This window comes from Marmota marmota, unplaced genomic scaffold, assembly GCF_001458135.2.
Source record: "Marmota marmota marmota unplaced genomic scaffold, marMar, whole genome shotgun sequence".
Classification (NCBI taxonomy): Eukaryota; Metazoa; Chordata; class Mammalia; order Rodentia; family Sciuridae; genus Marmota; species Marmota marmota.
The window spans coordinates 6,337,042-6,351,911 of record NW_025999895.1 but is presented as its reverse complement, the minus strand read 5'-3'; the positions used below and the strand labels follow the sequence as shown (position 1 = coordinate 6,351,911).

The 14,870-nt window shown below is 46.8% G+C and overlaps 2 protein-coding genes across 3 annotated transcripts in view; both read right to left on the bottom strand.

The window, feature by feature from the left end:
• Cd300lf (CD300 molecule like family member f) overlaps positions 1-14,870 on the bottom strand; it is a 108,302-nt gene that overhangs the window by 26,096 nt on the left and 67,336 nt on the right. The window lies entirely within an intron of this gene.
• On the bottom strand, positions 862-12,088 carry LOC107157873 (CMRF35-like molecule 2). 2 transcript variants are annotated; one of them, XM_048797920.1, is made up of 4 exons: positions 11,977-12,088; positions 4,452-4,799; positions 3,896-4,004; positions 862-3,165 (listed from the first exon to the last, which is right to left on the bottom strand). In XM_048797920.1, the coding sequence occupies exons 1-4, from the start codon at positions 12,014-12,016 to the stop codon at positions 2,991-2,993; spliced, it is 672 nt and encodes a 223-aa protein (XP_048653877.1). In that variant the 5' UTR covers positions 12,017-12,088; the 3' UTR covers positions 862-2,990. The 2 variants fall into 2 exon arrangements, with proteins under 2 accessions (XP_048653877.1, XP_048653878.1); XM_048797921.1 differs by having other exon boundaries at positions 3,896-4,001.

Below are 14,870 nucleotides of genomic sequence, written 5' to 3'. Positions count from 1 at the left end.
AATGCACCACGGTTCATGAATTAAAATGCAAACCATAAAAACTATGAAACTTTAAAAAAAAAACAAATAGGAATCAATACAGGGCACATGAGGAGGTTAGAAGAAAGCAAAGACGATCATTAAAGGGAAAAATGATCACATTGTACCTCATCACAATTAAATACCGTGACAGGGCCTGTGAGGAGGATGAAAAGAAGTCACAACAGGAAGAGCGCGCAAAATTCAAAACTCAACAGTTAAAAAAAAAAACACCCCAATTACATAACAGACATGAACAGACATTTCACCAAAGCGGAGGCACAGGTGAAAAACCAGCCTGCTACAAGGTGTTCAATGCCATGAGTTATAAGGGAAATTAAATCAAACCCTTGTTGGACGATCACCACACACCCATTAGAATAGCCAAAAATATTTTTAAAAATTAAAAAGCTAGCTGGGCATGATGGCCCACGCCTGTAATCCCAACAACTTGGGAGGCTAAGGCAGAAGAATTGTGAGTCCAAAGCCAACCTCATCAACTTAACTAACTCAATGAGGCCCTGAGCAACTTAGGAGACCCTGTCACAAAATAAAAAATGAAAAGGGCTGGAGATGTTGCTCAGTGGTTAAGTACCCCTGCGTTCAATCCCTGGTGCCAAAAAAAAAAAAATTAAGAAAACCAAATGCTAGCAAAGATTCAAAGAAACTGGATCCTCAGACATTGCAGGTGGGAACATAAAATGGTACAGCCACTTTGGAAATAGTTTGGAAGTTTCTTATAAGACTAACCCTGCACTTACCACATGACGACAAATGTCACTGTCATATATCCCAGGGAGATAAAAATGTGTATTCACACACACACAAATCCTATGTGTGAACATTCACAACAGCTTTATTCATGATAGTAAAATCCAGGAAACAATCCAAACAGTCTTCAACAGGCAAGTTGTTAAACAAAGCTTGCTACATTCAAACAGTGGAAGACTACTCAGCAATGAAAAGGAATGGACGATAACTGAAACAACCAAGGATCTTAAGGGCTTAGTTTAAAACAAAAGTCGATCCTACCTACTGTCTACTTCCATTTATGTGACATACTCAAAATGACAACCAGAAATGGAGAAATAAAGGCAATGAAGACTGGATACATAAAGGAAACCTAGAAGGAAGGCTGGGATGGAGGGGAGGAGGAGGGAGTGTTAAAGCCTAGGAAGCCACCATGCCTGTCCCCCAGTCCTGGCCACCTATTCACTCCTTCTGATCTCTGCCTGCTGACCCGCTGTCCTGGGCGTCCACGGTGACTCTGAACTGTAAGTTCCGTGGCCCCTTCTCGCCCTGCTCCCTGTGCCTCTCTAGCTGGGCTCTCCTTGAGACATGCATGGGCTTTGGCCTCTCTCCTTCGGCCTTGGTCAGTGTCTCCTCCTACCCCTGGTGGTGGCCGTGGGCTCTGTCCTTGGTCCTGAGACTTCCCCGCCCAGTTCACCTTCTCTGGGCTCCAGTGCTCTGGACACACGCCTTCCTCCTCAGCCCTCACACTCTACTGGCTCTCCTCTCTAGCTTCCTGCAAGACCCTCTGCCTGGTGACCCTGGTCACACACAGAAACATGAGCTCTGCATCCCCAGGCCTGCTGCTGACCAGCCCACATCTGTCGACAACGCCCCTTCTTCTGGCCCTCAGGCTGGAGCCTGCCACACCTCCAGATGCCCCACGTGGGCTAAGTAAGCTCTCCTAGAGGACACCCACCATCTCCTCTGGTTCTGGCCAAACCCGCCCAACTGTTCTCAATAAAAGCTTAAGGGCAGGGGGGGGGGGTGCCGCTCAGTGGTCCACGAGGCCCTGGGTTCAATCCCAGCACCTCAAAAAATAAATAAAAGAAAATAAAAACCTAGTCCAGAGTCGAGCCTCTGCCCCGTGACATGCTCCACCTTAGCTCCAGGTCAGCTCACCTTGGACACAGCTCACCGTGAAAACCACAGGGGACAGCACCCTTCTGCGGACAGGTCTCCCAGGGGCCACAGTTACCATAATGGCTGCCTCTACCCTGTTTTCACTCATGCTGTCCTCTGGATGCGTCCCCTCTCTGGAAACTGGCATCACTAGTTCAGGGCAGGAGTGGCCTGGGGGGAGGGAGAGGACTGGCCCAGAGCAGGGAGTGAGAGGAGATGGTGACGGCTGGGGCAGACAGTGGAATCCCCTCGCAAGCCACACGGGGAGCAACGGAGGCATTCAGCCAGCGGCGCCTCCTCCTGGGCTCGGGTCCCCGGGTGGTAGAGTGCTCCTCACCTCCCAGCCTGCACCCTGCCTGTGAAAAGCTGCCCACCCCGGGGAAGGGACTGACTGCTGACAGGTGGTCTCAGGCAGATGGACTCTTGGTCAACACCGAGCAGAGGAGACCCCCAGGATCAGGAGTGGTGTTAGCGGAAGCCACCGCCTCCTCCTCCCATTGCTGCTCCAACCCGGTCCCAAGGAGCCACGCAGCCATGACCAGCCTAGGCAGATGTGCTGAGCCCTTGCTCCCTGCTCACAGGGACCCAGCGAGGCTTAAAGCCCAGGGAGACCCAAAACCACCAGAAGAGGGGAAGGAACACTGAGTGTTCAGGAAAGTGGGGAGCTGCCTGAGCAGGACCCAGAGCCCTGGGTCGTCCCAGGAGAGGGGGTGGAGCCCTGTGAGCCCAAAGGCTCCTCAGGGAGCCTCCCATCTGTAGGAAAGAGGCGACTCTCCCCTGGGGAAACTGACCTCAGATGCTTTTGTGCACGAGCATGAAAATCCCAGAGAATTCTTGGCCTTGGGAAGTGGGCATGAGCCGGGAGGAGAAAAGAGGACCCCCAAAACAGGGGCCCAGGGGAGTTTCACTCCCTCTTCCATGCTGAGGACTCCAAAGAAGAGCCCTCTAAGACCCAGGCCCCTCCTTACAGAAGTCCCTACAGAAGCTGGTGACTGCTGCCTCCCCGCCCTGGAGTCCAGAGTCAAAAGTCCTTCTCAGTACAGTCTGAAGGAGCTTCGTCCTTACGCAGGGCATTTCTGGGGTGGCGCACTGTAGAGGTTCCAAACAAGCAGTCTCTGTCCACCCCCAGGGGCCCCCTGAGGCCTGTTCACCCAGAGGACAGCACTGAGCATGCTCAGAAGCAGGGGCACCTTCAAGAAGACGAGAAGCAGGAAGTGGACACTGCTGAGCAGGGACCTGTGGGGGACATGGGAACAAGACATGAGCTGCCTCCTGCAGGGGAAGCCCCAGGACCTTTCTCTCCCCACCTCTCCCTGTGCCCTGATTTTAGAGCCCAAATAATTCAGAACTCAACAGAGAACGGACCCAGGGAGCACCTCTGTGGCCCCTTCACCTCTCCTCAAGGGGGTCTCACGGAGGAGAGATGACGGAGAGGACAGAGAAGAGGCCCCGGGAGCTCCAGGGTCACCCTCTCTGTCCCTTCTGCATGCCAACTTCTTGAAACCAATCCTCACTCTCACTTCAAAGTCCTTGTCCCTTGTCCCTCCCTTCAGGGTCTGATGGCAGCAGCGCAGCCCTTCCCGGGGATCTCTGGGAGAAGAGGGAAAACAGACTGAAACTCCAGCCTGAAGCCGCCTGTCTCCCCAGACCCCAGAGGCAGCTCCTGGTGGCAAGAGGCCCAGCTGAGCAAAGACCTTCGGAAGGGGCCGCAGGTCCGGACCCTGAGGGGAAGGAGGGTTGGGAGGGACCAGGGACTGTCCGGCCACCCAAGCCAGCCTCTGGCCTGTGTCTGCAGCCTCCCCCACTCAGCACTCAAAGACAGCCTCAGAGAATGTGAGCGCTGAGACCAGAGTTGGAGGAAAGACAGCGGCGGTGAGGCTGGCTGGACAGGGCATGACTCCCGTCTGGTCCCCCCGAGCCCAGGGCTGCTGGCTCCCTTCCCCTGCCTCCAGGGCTGGGGCCTTACCAGGGGTGGGAGGCCAGCACGTCCTCGATGCTGTCGTTCTGCCCACTGCTCACTCTCAGCAAAGCAGACGTGATGGGCGCTGTGGTCACCCAGGGGGTGGGAGTGGCTGCCGGAGACAAAGTCACACATCAGGCACTGCTCTGTCCCCAGCCTGCGCTAAGCCCCTGGTTAGATCTGATACTGCACAGAACCAGCCACTCAGAGAAGATCAAGAGGTTCCCTGAAGCCAAACCCAGGCCCCCTCCTGGGTGGAGCCCCTCGGGGACCAAAGGAGCCCCTTAGCAGACCTGGCCAGAGAGTCACCTCTAATGAGTGCCAGGTCTTCCCATCCTGGTCTGACCTGCCAGGAGGAGGCAGGGGTCTCTCACGGTCCACCCAGCTTGACGAGAAGGAGTGTGGAGGAAGGCGGCTCAGCCTGTGGCTGAAGGTGAGCCACCTCTCTCCCTGCCCACACCCAGGCTCCTCCCAACACCCCTGGCAGGACTCAGAGACACTCTTCACCGTAGCACCCGCCCTTGTGCCCACAGCTCCATTGCTGGAGCCAGGGAGTGCTCACCTGGGCTAACATACACCTGGACTTGGAAGGAGGGGTCACGCGAAAATATATCCAGGATCCATATTGTCTGAATTTTGCACCAATATGATCCAGCATCGTCTTCACTGAGGTTCTCTATGGTCACTGTTATGGTGAGGTCATCAGCAGAGTCTCTGATGGACACGCGGCCATACCTCTCTACTTTCTCTCCTCCTTTGGTCTCCACAATACTGTGACAATCGGTGTCATGTTGTCCTCTGCACCAGTATTTGCTATATCCCTTGTATGCCCGCCCATAGTGACACTGCAGGCTCAGAGAGCTTCCCACGGTGCCGGTCACAGAGTCAGGGCCCCACAGAGACAAACAGCCTGGAAGACACAAGCCCAGAGTCTCAGGTCTCCATCCAGGTGGGCCTGTCAGCTGTCTGCCCAAAGCTGGGGGCGAGAGTTCCTGGAGAGGTGTGAAAGGTTCCTGGAAGAAGGACCTGGAGGGACACTGGGCAGCCAAAGGGTCCAGAGACTGAGGCCAGGAAGCCTGTCCCCTGTGAGAGCAGCACACTGAGTGACCAAGTGGACCCTGCTCATGGGGACTAAAGCTGAAGGTGAGAACAGAGAGAACAAACGTCTGGCCCCATCCCTTGTCCTGCAGACTGTATCAGGCATGAGATTTGGTCTTCCACCTCTGTATTCTAGAATCTTCTGCAACTCAAACCTATTCTTTCAAAGTATAGCCCCTGAGGGTGACTCAGGATGGTGGATTAGAGGGGGGCTGCATCCCTAGTGAGTCCACGGCTCAGGAGTCAAGCAGCCAGAGTCCTGTTCCTCAGCAAGGTGGAATTTCACTCAGATTCAACTGGAGAATCAGAGTGTCTTAGAGACTCAGAAATGTGGGTACATTAAACAAAGAAGAAAGGATACATTGAAGCTGAGCCAGCTGTGGCAGCAGAGGAGGGGACAGGGCTGTTTCAGCTGAGAGGAGGGACAATCCAGAGAGAAACAGATTTGGTACAGAAATCCTGAAGTCAGAAAAATAATCGGATCTCAGCTGATCCAGAGGCTACAATGTGCTCTGGTGCTTTGAAAAAAGTGCTCTCTGATTGGGTTATTTGTTTTGTTTTGTTTTTTCCGTGCTTAGCTTTTGAGTTCTTTATATACCCTAGAGATTAGTGCTCTATGTGATGTGTGAAGGGTAAAGATTTGCTCCCAGGATGTAGGCTCTCTGTTCATCTCACAGATTGTTTATTTTGCTGAGAAGAAACTTTTTAGTTTGATTCCATCCCATTTATTGATTCTTGGTTTCAATTCTTGTGCTATAGAAGTCTTTTTAAGGAAGTTGGGGCCTAATCCCACATGATGGAGATTAGGGCCTACTTTTTTTTCTATTAGACGCAGGGTCTCTGGTTTAATTCCTAGGTCCTTGACCCATTTTGAGTTAAGTTTTGTGCATGGTGAGAGGACTTGGAATGATGTGTTCCAAGTCCTGAAAGAAAATAAGTGTCAACCAAGACTGCTATATCTATTAAAGTTACACTTCAAAATTTAGGGGAAAATTAAAAACCTTCCGAGACAAGCAGTAACTTAGATAATTCATGACATGTAAACAGAACTTACTTAACAAAATACCATAGATAGAAGATATAAAAAACAAACCCCAGAGCTCATAAATGAACAAATTTCATTTAAAGAGCAGCTAAGCAAATGAGAAACAGGACCAGAGTAAACATTATAAATAAATCCAAATAGCAGGGATGAGTAACCATCTCTGCAAAAACACTGAAAGTAAATGATCAACTCTCCCACTATAAGACAAGCGCTGGCAGAATGGACTAAAAATCAAGACCCAACTATATGTCGTTTACAAGAGATGCACCTTACAGGCAAAGACAGCCACAGGCTGAAAATGAAGTGAAAATGGAAATTGATATATGCTGTCAATTGAACCCCAAAACAAGGAGGAGTAGCTACTCTCATATATATCAAGGCAGACTTCAAACCAAAATTAATCAGAAGAGATAAGGTCACTTCCTATTGGCAGGGAAAAAATCCAACAAGAAATAATATAACAATAATAAATACTTATGCCCTGAATGTGGGTACAATTAATTACATAAAGGAGACACTACTCAAATTAAAGTCTCAGACCCCAATACTACACTACTGGGTGATTTCAACACACTTCTCTGATCATTAGATAGGCCATCCAGATATAAACTCAGTAAAACTCTTTGTACCTGAAAAATATTATAATCAATGGACTTAGCAGACATATATAGAATATTTCATCCAAAAACAGCTGAATTCACTTTCTTCTCAGTGGCTTATAGAACCCTCTCCAAAACAGGCCATAAAGCAACTCTTAGCAAATACAAAAAAAAAAAAAAATCAATATAATTCCTTGCATCTTATCAGATAATAATGGAATGAAATTAGAAATCAACATGGCAAAACTCTACAGAAACTGTGTAATATATTACATAGTTTATATGTAATTTTGTAAGATTGAACAATACACTTTTTGAATGATGAATGATGATAGGAGAAATCAAGGGAGAAATTTTTTAAAAAATCTTTTAAAAATTTTTTAAAATATTTATTTTTTAGTTGTGGTTGGATACAATACCTTTATTTCACTTATTTTTTTTTATGTGGTGCTGAGGATCCAACCCAGGGCCTCACACGTGCGAGGTTAGTACTCTACTGCTGAGCTACAACCCCAGCCCGAAATTTAAAAATTCTTAGACTCAAATGGGAATAGTGATACAACATATCAGAACCCTTGGGACACCATGAAAGCAGTTCTAAGAGGAAAGTTTATAGCTGAGTGCCTAAGTAAGAAAATCAGAAAGAACCCAAATAAACACCCTAATGATGAATCTCAAGGCCCTTGGAAAAGAAGAACAAATCAATTCTGAAGCCAGTAGAAGAATGGAGGTGATTAAAATCAGAGCTGAAATCAATAAAAACGAGAATTAAAAAACCATACAAAGGATCAATTAAACAATGAGCTGGTTTGTTCTTTGAAAAAATAAGCAAGATTCATAAGCCTTTAGCCAAATTAACCAAAAGAAAAAGAGAAAAAAACACAAATTAATAAAACCAGAGATGAAAAAAGAGAAATCACCACAGTCATCACAGAAATCCAGCAGACCATTAGGGACCAATTTGAAAATTTATTCTCCAATATAATCTGGAAAACCTAGAAGAAATGGACACATTTCTAAGCAAATGCTATCTGCAAATCTGAAATCAAGAGGACAGAGAAAACCTAAACAGACCGATAACTAGCATTGAAATAAAAGCAGTAATAAAAAGCCTTCAACAAAGAAAAGCCCAGCACCAGATGGATTCTAGCTGAATTCTACCAAATCTTGAAGAAGAACTAATGCCAATACTCCTCAAATTATTCCATGAAATAGAAAAAGAATGAAACACTTCCAAATTCATTCTACGAAGCCAGTATAACACTCATACCAAAACCAGATAAGGACTCATCACAGAAAGAAAACTGTGGACCAATATCCCCAGCAAACTCAGATGCAAAAATACTTGATAAAATATTAGCAAATTATATTCAACAGAATATGAATAAGATTGCACACCATGACCAAGTGGGTTTTATTTCAGAGATGCAAGGATGGTTTAATATATGCAAATCAATAAATGTAATCCATCACATAAACAGAATTAAGGATAAAAATCATTTAGTCATCAACAGATGCAGAGCAAGCCTTTGACAAAATTCAGCCCCCATTCATGATCAAAACACTGAAGAGACTAGGGATAGAAGGAACCTACCTCACTATTATAAAGGCTCTGTACGAAAAACCCAAAGCTGACCTCATAGTAAATGGAGAAAAACTGAGAGCATTCCTTTTAAAATCTGAGAAAAGACAAGGATGTCCTTCCTTACCACTCCTATATAATATAGAGCTAGAGCAATAATACAGAGCAATTAGGAAACAGAAGGAAATAAAAGGGATAAAAATAGGAAAGGAAGAAGTCAAATTATCAATCTTTGCAGATGATACAATCCTATACATAGAAGAGCCAAAAAAAAAAAAAAAAAAAACCCTCCACCAAAAGACTGTTAGAGCTAATAAACAAATTTGGCAAAGGAGCAGGTTACAAATCAATATACAAAAAAAAATCATTAGCTTTCCTATATGCCAACAGGATAACAATTTAATTCACAACAGCCTCAAAAAAATAAAATACTTAGGAATAAGTCCAACCAATGGGATGAAAGACGTCTACAATGAAAACAATAAAATATTTTTTAATGATTTTTTTAAAGAGAGAGTGAGAGTGAGAGAGATTTTTTTTAATATTTATTTTTTAGTTTTCGGCAGTCACAACATCTTTGTTTGTATGTGGTGCTGAGGATCGAACCCGGGCCGCACGCATGCCAGGCGAGCGCGCTACTGCTTGAGCCACATCCCCAGCCCGAAAACAATAAAATATTGAATAGGAAAATTGCAGAAGACCTGAGAATATGGGAAAACCTCCCATGTTGATGGATAGGCAGAGCTGATATCACTTTAAATGGTCATACTACCAAAAACAGTTGACAGATTCAACGCAATCCCCACCAAACATCAATGACATTCTTCAGAGAACTAGAAAAAAACAGTCCTAAAAATTAATTTGGAAGAATAAAAGATCCAGAATAGCCAAAATAATTCTAAGACAAAAAAGGCAATCCTGGAGGGATCACAAGAGCTGACTTAACTGAGCTGTGGTAACAAAAACCTGCAGAGTCCTGGCCTAAAACAGATCCACAGGCCAAGAGTGAAGGACAGAAGACACAGAGACAACCCCACACCTCTACAGTCAAACAATCCTTGGCAAAGACGCCAAAAACACACTGGAGAAGAGGTAGCCCTTTGATCAGATGGTGCTGGGAAAACTGGTTATCCACATGTCCCTGCACGAAAATTAACTCAAAATGAATCAAAGATCGAAATTATGCAACTCCTAGAAGAAAACAGGGCCAACACTCCAGTTTTCAGGCACAGGAAACAACTTTCTCACTAGGACCCCTAAAGCTCAGGAAATTATGTCAAGAATTAATAAATGGGATAGGATCAAATTAAAAAGTTTCTGCACAGCAAAAAAAAAAAAAAAGCAATTAGGAATTTGAAAAGAGGACCTATAGAGTGGGAGAAAATCTTGTTAGCTACTCTCTGACAGATAACTAATATCTAGAATATGCAAAGAGCTCAAAAACCTTTACACCGAAAAAATCAAATTAATAAATGGGCAAAGGCATTAAACAACACTTCTCTAAAGAAGAAATGCAAATGGTCAAGAAATATATATATAAATATTAAGTATCATCAGCAACTAGGGAAATGCAATTCAAAACTACACTGAGATTTCATCTCACTCCAGGGAGAACGACAGTCACCAAGAATATAAATGGTAATAAACCTGGAGAGGCTGTGGAGAGAAAGAAACAGAGCTATATCCCTCCTCAGAATTCATCCTGAGGAACTGAAGTCATCTTACTGCAGGGATACACGTACACCATGTTTAGAGCAGCATGATTCACAATAGTGGAACCAGCCTAGGATAAAGAGAATGTGGTGTATACACACAGTGGAGTTTTATCCAGCCATAAAGAAAAATGAAAATATGGCATTTGTCAGTAAATGGATGGAACTGGAGACCATTATGTTAAGTGAAATAAGTCAAAGATCGTATGCTTTCTCTCATGTGCGGGAGCCAGAGAGGAAAAAGGAAAAGAAAAGGGGGGGTGGTGGAGCTCATGAAATCAAAGGAGTGACCAGTAGAGAAAAGGCACCGTGGGGTGGGAGGAAGGGAGGGAGGGGGAAGTGTGGGGTAAATACTGGCCAAATCACATTGTTACACTGTGTATTCTGTGCATGTATGAATATACAACAACAAATCCCATCATCACATGTGGGTATAATGTACCGATGAAAAATGTTGTGAAAAGTACATAGAACATCAACATGCTGGGCTTAGTCTATTAAGCAGTGAGTATTAAATGATTATCCAACTGCACTCATACATAATAGTAATACAGATAAACTAAGAACTCATTTCTAGTTTGATCTCCCACCATTTCTCATTTGACCTATGGGGTCAGTCGTAAGAGAGCTATTTCATTATGTAAATACAGAAATATCAAATATAAAATAAGAAAAAGCAAAATCATCTTAATTTAAAATTTTACTTCAAAAATAATCAAAGTGCAACTTCTGGTTTCCTCTGCCCTTCATGAGTCCTTGAGGAAGGAATAATAAACCTCTGGTTATAATCCTAACTGCTCTCCAGGAAGAACCAACGTGTGGGAAGAAGGGCTGGGTCCAGAGGAGGCCCTGATAGGTTTCTTTACACTGAGTTGGGGCATGGGCATCTCCATCCATCACAGTCCTTGGCACCTGGGTGTCAGCTGTCACCATGCATTCAGGGGAACGAGGGACGCTGCCCTCTGTAACCAAGTGGGATGGTTTGGGACCTGGAAGGAAAGCAGGGATTTGAATCTGGGATGCAAAATGTGAGATGCGGATGTGGAAGGAATGATAGAGGAGGAGCGGCTGCCGGGGGTCGGAGGGCTGTGAGCCCGGGAGGGGAGGCTCAGCCGAGCTCCACCACATGAGCAAGCTCAGAAACAGCGGGATCCTGGTCTGAAGTTGAGTATGTGTGAGCGCACACATGGTATGCCTGTATGTGTGCACGTGTGTGTGTGTGTGTGTGTGTGTGTGTGTGTGTGAAAGAGAGGGAGAGAGACAGAGACAGAGAGAGAGAGACAGAGAGAAAGAAACAGGAGTTAAGCTGTGCGTCCACAGTTACCACCTTCCTTTTTGCTCCCTGAGCCAAAGCAAAGTGGCTCCTGGCCCCCCACCTTCTAAGCACCCACCATCTCTCTGCGGTCCTAATATGAGTGAGAACCTTGTGCGCCCTGGACCCTGCATTATGGGGAAATTCTCACTTCCAAAGCACTGCTCCACACCCATGTTGTCCCCCAAGGACTCCACTGCCACCTGCCCCCCAAGACTGGAGGACTAGTGAGCCCCCACCTGGCACCAGTGCCTTCCTAGAGGCAGTTTATTCCCAGCATGCCTCCTTCCAGCCCCAGACAAAGCTCAGCATCACACTTCCCCACAGTGGGAATCTACCAAGGGGCAAATCATATGTCACAGCCATCGCATGTGCAGCTTCTGAAAGAAGTCTGCCTGGAGAGCTTGGGGTCCTCCTATCCAGACTCACAGCCAGCCCCTTCAGAGTCAATTACATCCTGAGTCTCCAGTCTCTCCAATCAAGAAGATTCCAGAAGCAGATGAGCAGCCAGACCAAAGAGAAGCTTCCAGGCTCCTTCTGGCTTGAAAAATCTTGAATTCCATAAAATGTCACATACGTAAGAGCTGACAGGGGCCCTCTGCTCCTGGGAAGAGGCTTCCTTCTCTTCCACTTCCCTGCTTACAAGCCTCTCTCTCTCTCTCTCTCTTTCTCTCTCTCTCTCTCTCTCTCTCTCTCTCTCACACACACACACACACACACACACACACAGTCCACTCACCTGGGAGGCAGAGGAGGAGCAGAGCTGGGGACAGCCACATGGCCCTGTCTCCCTGGCTGTTGTCCCCAGCAAATCTGGGTCCTCTCTAGAATCCAGATACGTGAACAGCCCATTTGTGCTTCTCCTTCTCGCCTACTTCCTTTTTAATCTCCCAGCTTCTTGCTAATTTGATAAAAGGGGAAGAGGGCCAAGGGGCACTTCAGGGAATGAACCAAGGACAGAGAGGGGAATCTGCTGCGCTGTCCTTCACATAGGGAGCCTCCCAGAAAGTCGACTGCAATCCGTGAACCTCCGACCCAGGAGACCCTGTCTCCCTGCAGAGTGCTTGCCTCACATGCATGAGGTGCTGGGTTGGATCCTCAGCACCACATAAAAATGGATAAATAAAATAAAGATATTATGTCCATCTACAACTGAAATTAAAAAAAAAAGATACTCTTAGGGCTGGGGATGTGGCTCAAGCTGTAGCGGGCTCGCCTGTCATGCGCATGGAGATGGGTTCAATCCTCAGAACCACATACAAATGTCGTGTCCACCGAAAACTAAAAAATAAATATTAAGAAAATTCTCTCTCTCTCTCTCTCTCTCTCTCTCTCTCTCTCTCTTTAAAAAAAAAGATACTCTTAAATTGGCCAATTCATGGAGATTTCTGCCAAGAATAGGGAAAAGGTCCCATCTCCCAAGGACATAAACTGGAGGACCTTGTCCCTCTAAGTGCCCCTGTCTGCAGGAAGGAGTCTATGGGTTCATGGGATTTACCAATTTTTCTTTTAGGGTTTTAGCATTTTTCTTTTTATTCATATAACTGTTTATGTTTGGGGCATTTCTGTTTTCAGTTTTTGCAATTCCACTTGGGTTTTTTTACAATCTAATGATTTTGATCTTGAACTCTTTGTACTTGGACTTCAAGGTCTGAGAGCACCACAGAAATATCTTGGAGACTGCTATCAACAAGGACAGATTTACCAGCAGAGCTGCTCCTCGCCTTCTCAGAGAAGTCCCGATGGTTCTGTGTGGGGACAAGTGAGTGGAGTACTGCATACATGGCATACGTTAAGCGCATCTGAGTGGCAGGCCACACCCCTCGTGCTAGGCACAGGAGTGGCAAACCGCTTACCCCATAGGCACAGCCCTGGGCATGGGGCCATGTGTTGCAGTCCCTGCACTTGCTCCATGGCCCACTCCTCGAGTGGTCGCTGCAAGGACAGTTAGCCAGAAATTGTATTGGTGGCTGCCAGTACTCTGCCGAGCTACTGCCCGAGTGTGTGTACATGGTAACTGCACAATAAAATCAGACCTGCTTCCTGCTTGGTCTTCGGAGGCCTTGATTAGTGACTCCGCAGCCACACTCTCCTCTACCCTGTTCTGTGGACCTCCTCGCAGGTTGGGAGAGAGCCCACAAAAAAAGGAAAAAAAATGAAAAACAAAAACTACAACAATAACAAAAATCCCCCCTCAGGGCTATACATCTTGACCCCTCTGTCTGTACATCTGCCCCTCTCCAAGCCACCACCATCGCACCCCAAATGACCGCGGAGCCTCCTGACTCATTCCCAGTTTCTCTGTGTCCATGTCCAACCTGTCCTTCTCACAGGGAGGGGTTACTTTAACATGTAAACCACAGCACACACTGCCCGGAACCTTCCAGTGTTAGCCGGTGCGCCAGTTGAGAATTCAGACTCTCCTCTGGTCTCATCGGTCTCCCTGTCCCACCTGGGGGACTTGGGAGCTGCGTTGGCTGAACTAAGGTAAGTCTCGGTTCCTACCTCCCTTGGCTCTCTCTCTACACTGTACTTTGTTACCCCATCACATCAAAATTTGGGGAACACAGCAGCTCAGAAAAAGAAGAATATGGAGACAAGAAAACTGCTAATAATCACAGAAACTGTGGCTTTGACTCTCATAATAATTAGCATGAGAAGGCACTCAGTTTCTAAGGAGAGGCCCCAAACTTCCTAAAACCGACTAACAGCATGTTTTTTATCGCTGTGTTCTCAAATGTGCCAGGCACGCAGAGTATCCGGAGGCAGGGTGGGAGGCTGGACATTCACCCTGCCCCCTAAAATGCCGTTATGGGCTGTACCACATTTTTATTAATTATCTGGTCATTTAATGACTGTCGACTTGCAGGCACAGTGAATGCAAAGATAAGCAAGAAATGGCAGAGCCACAGGGTCCCAGTGAGGCAGAATAAGAGAGGCCTGATTCCCAACTATGTTTTTTGTCTGGTTTAGCTCTTTTTGTGCCACCCGCTTCCTTTAAGTCTTGCAAAGAGGCTTTCCCACAGCTGCCTCTGAGTGAGCAGAATTCCGGGCTCTAAGCATCGGACCTGGGGTGGTGAGAGCGAACCCTCCACTGTCAACTGTGCTGGCTGAGCGCAAAGCGACCCAATGCATATGAGCAGATCAGTGCGCTAGGCGCAGACCCTGTTGCAGAGAACAAAAATCCTGAACCATGAGCAGCAACCGCCAATGCACCTGGGCAGACCCCCGCCAAACTACACAGATCTCCCTGACGCCTCTCCAAAAGCTGGTCTGGAACCCTGTCCCGCGTGCCATTTCTCTTGTGCCAGAGCACAAGCCCCCATAAAGCCTGGTTCCTTTGGTGCCGATCCCCTCTTGGTGACTTCTACTCCAAAGGAAGCAGAAGAACCCTGGGCTGATACAGCACCAGTGGCGGGCAGATGGCACACTTGGGTGGCATAATTGGGGGTGACTCAATGAAGGGAAGATTCGCAAAGGCAAAGGGGGAGTTAAGGGAAACCAACAAAGATGAACAGAAAACCTGCAACTAGAAATACCAGGGAGCCCTCACCACCTCTGAGTCTCAGGCAGAAAGAGGAGGGGGCAGTACTCAGAACCCAGCAGGGGCTGAGGGAGAGGGCCACCCAGCGG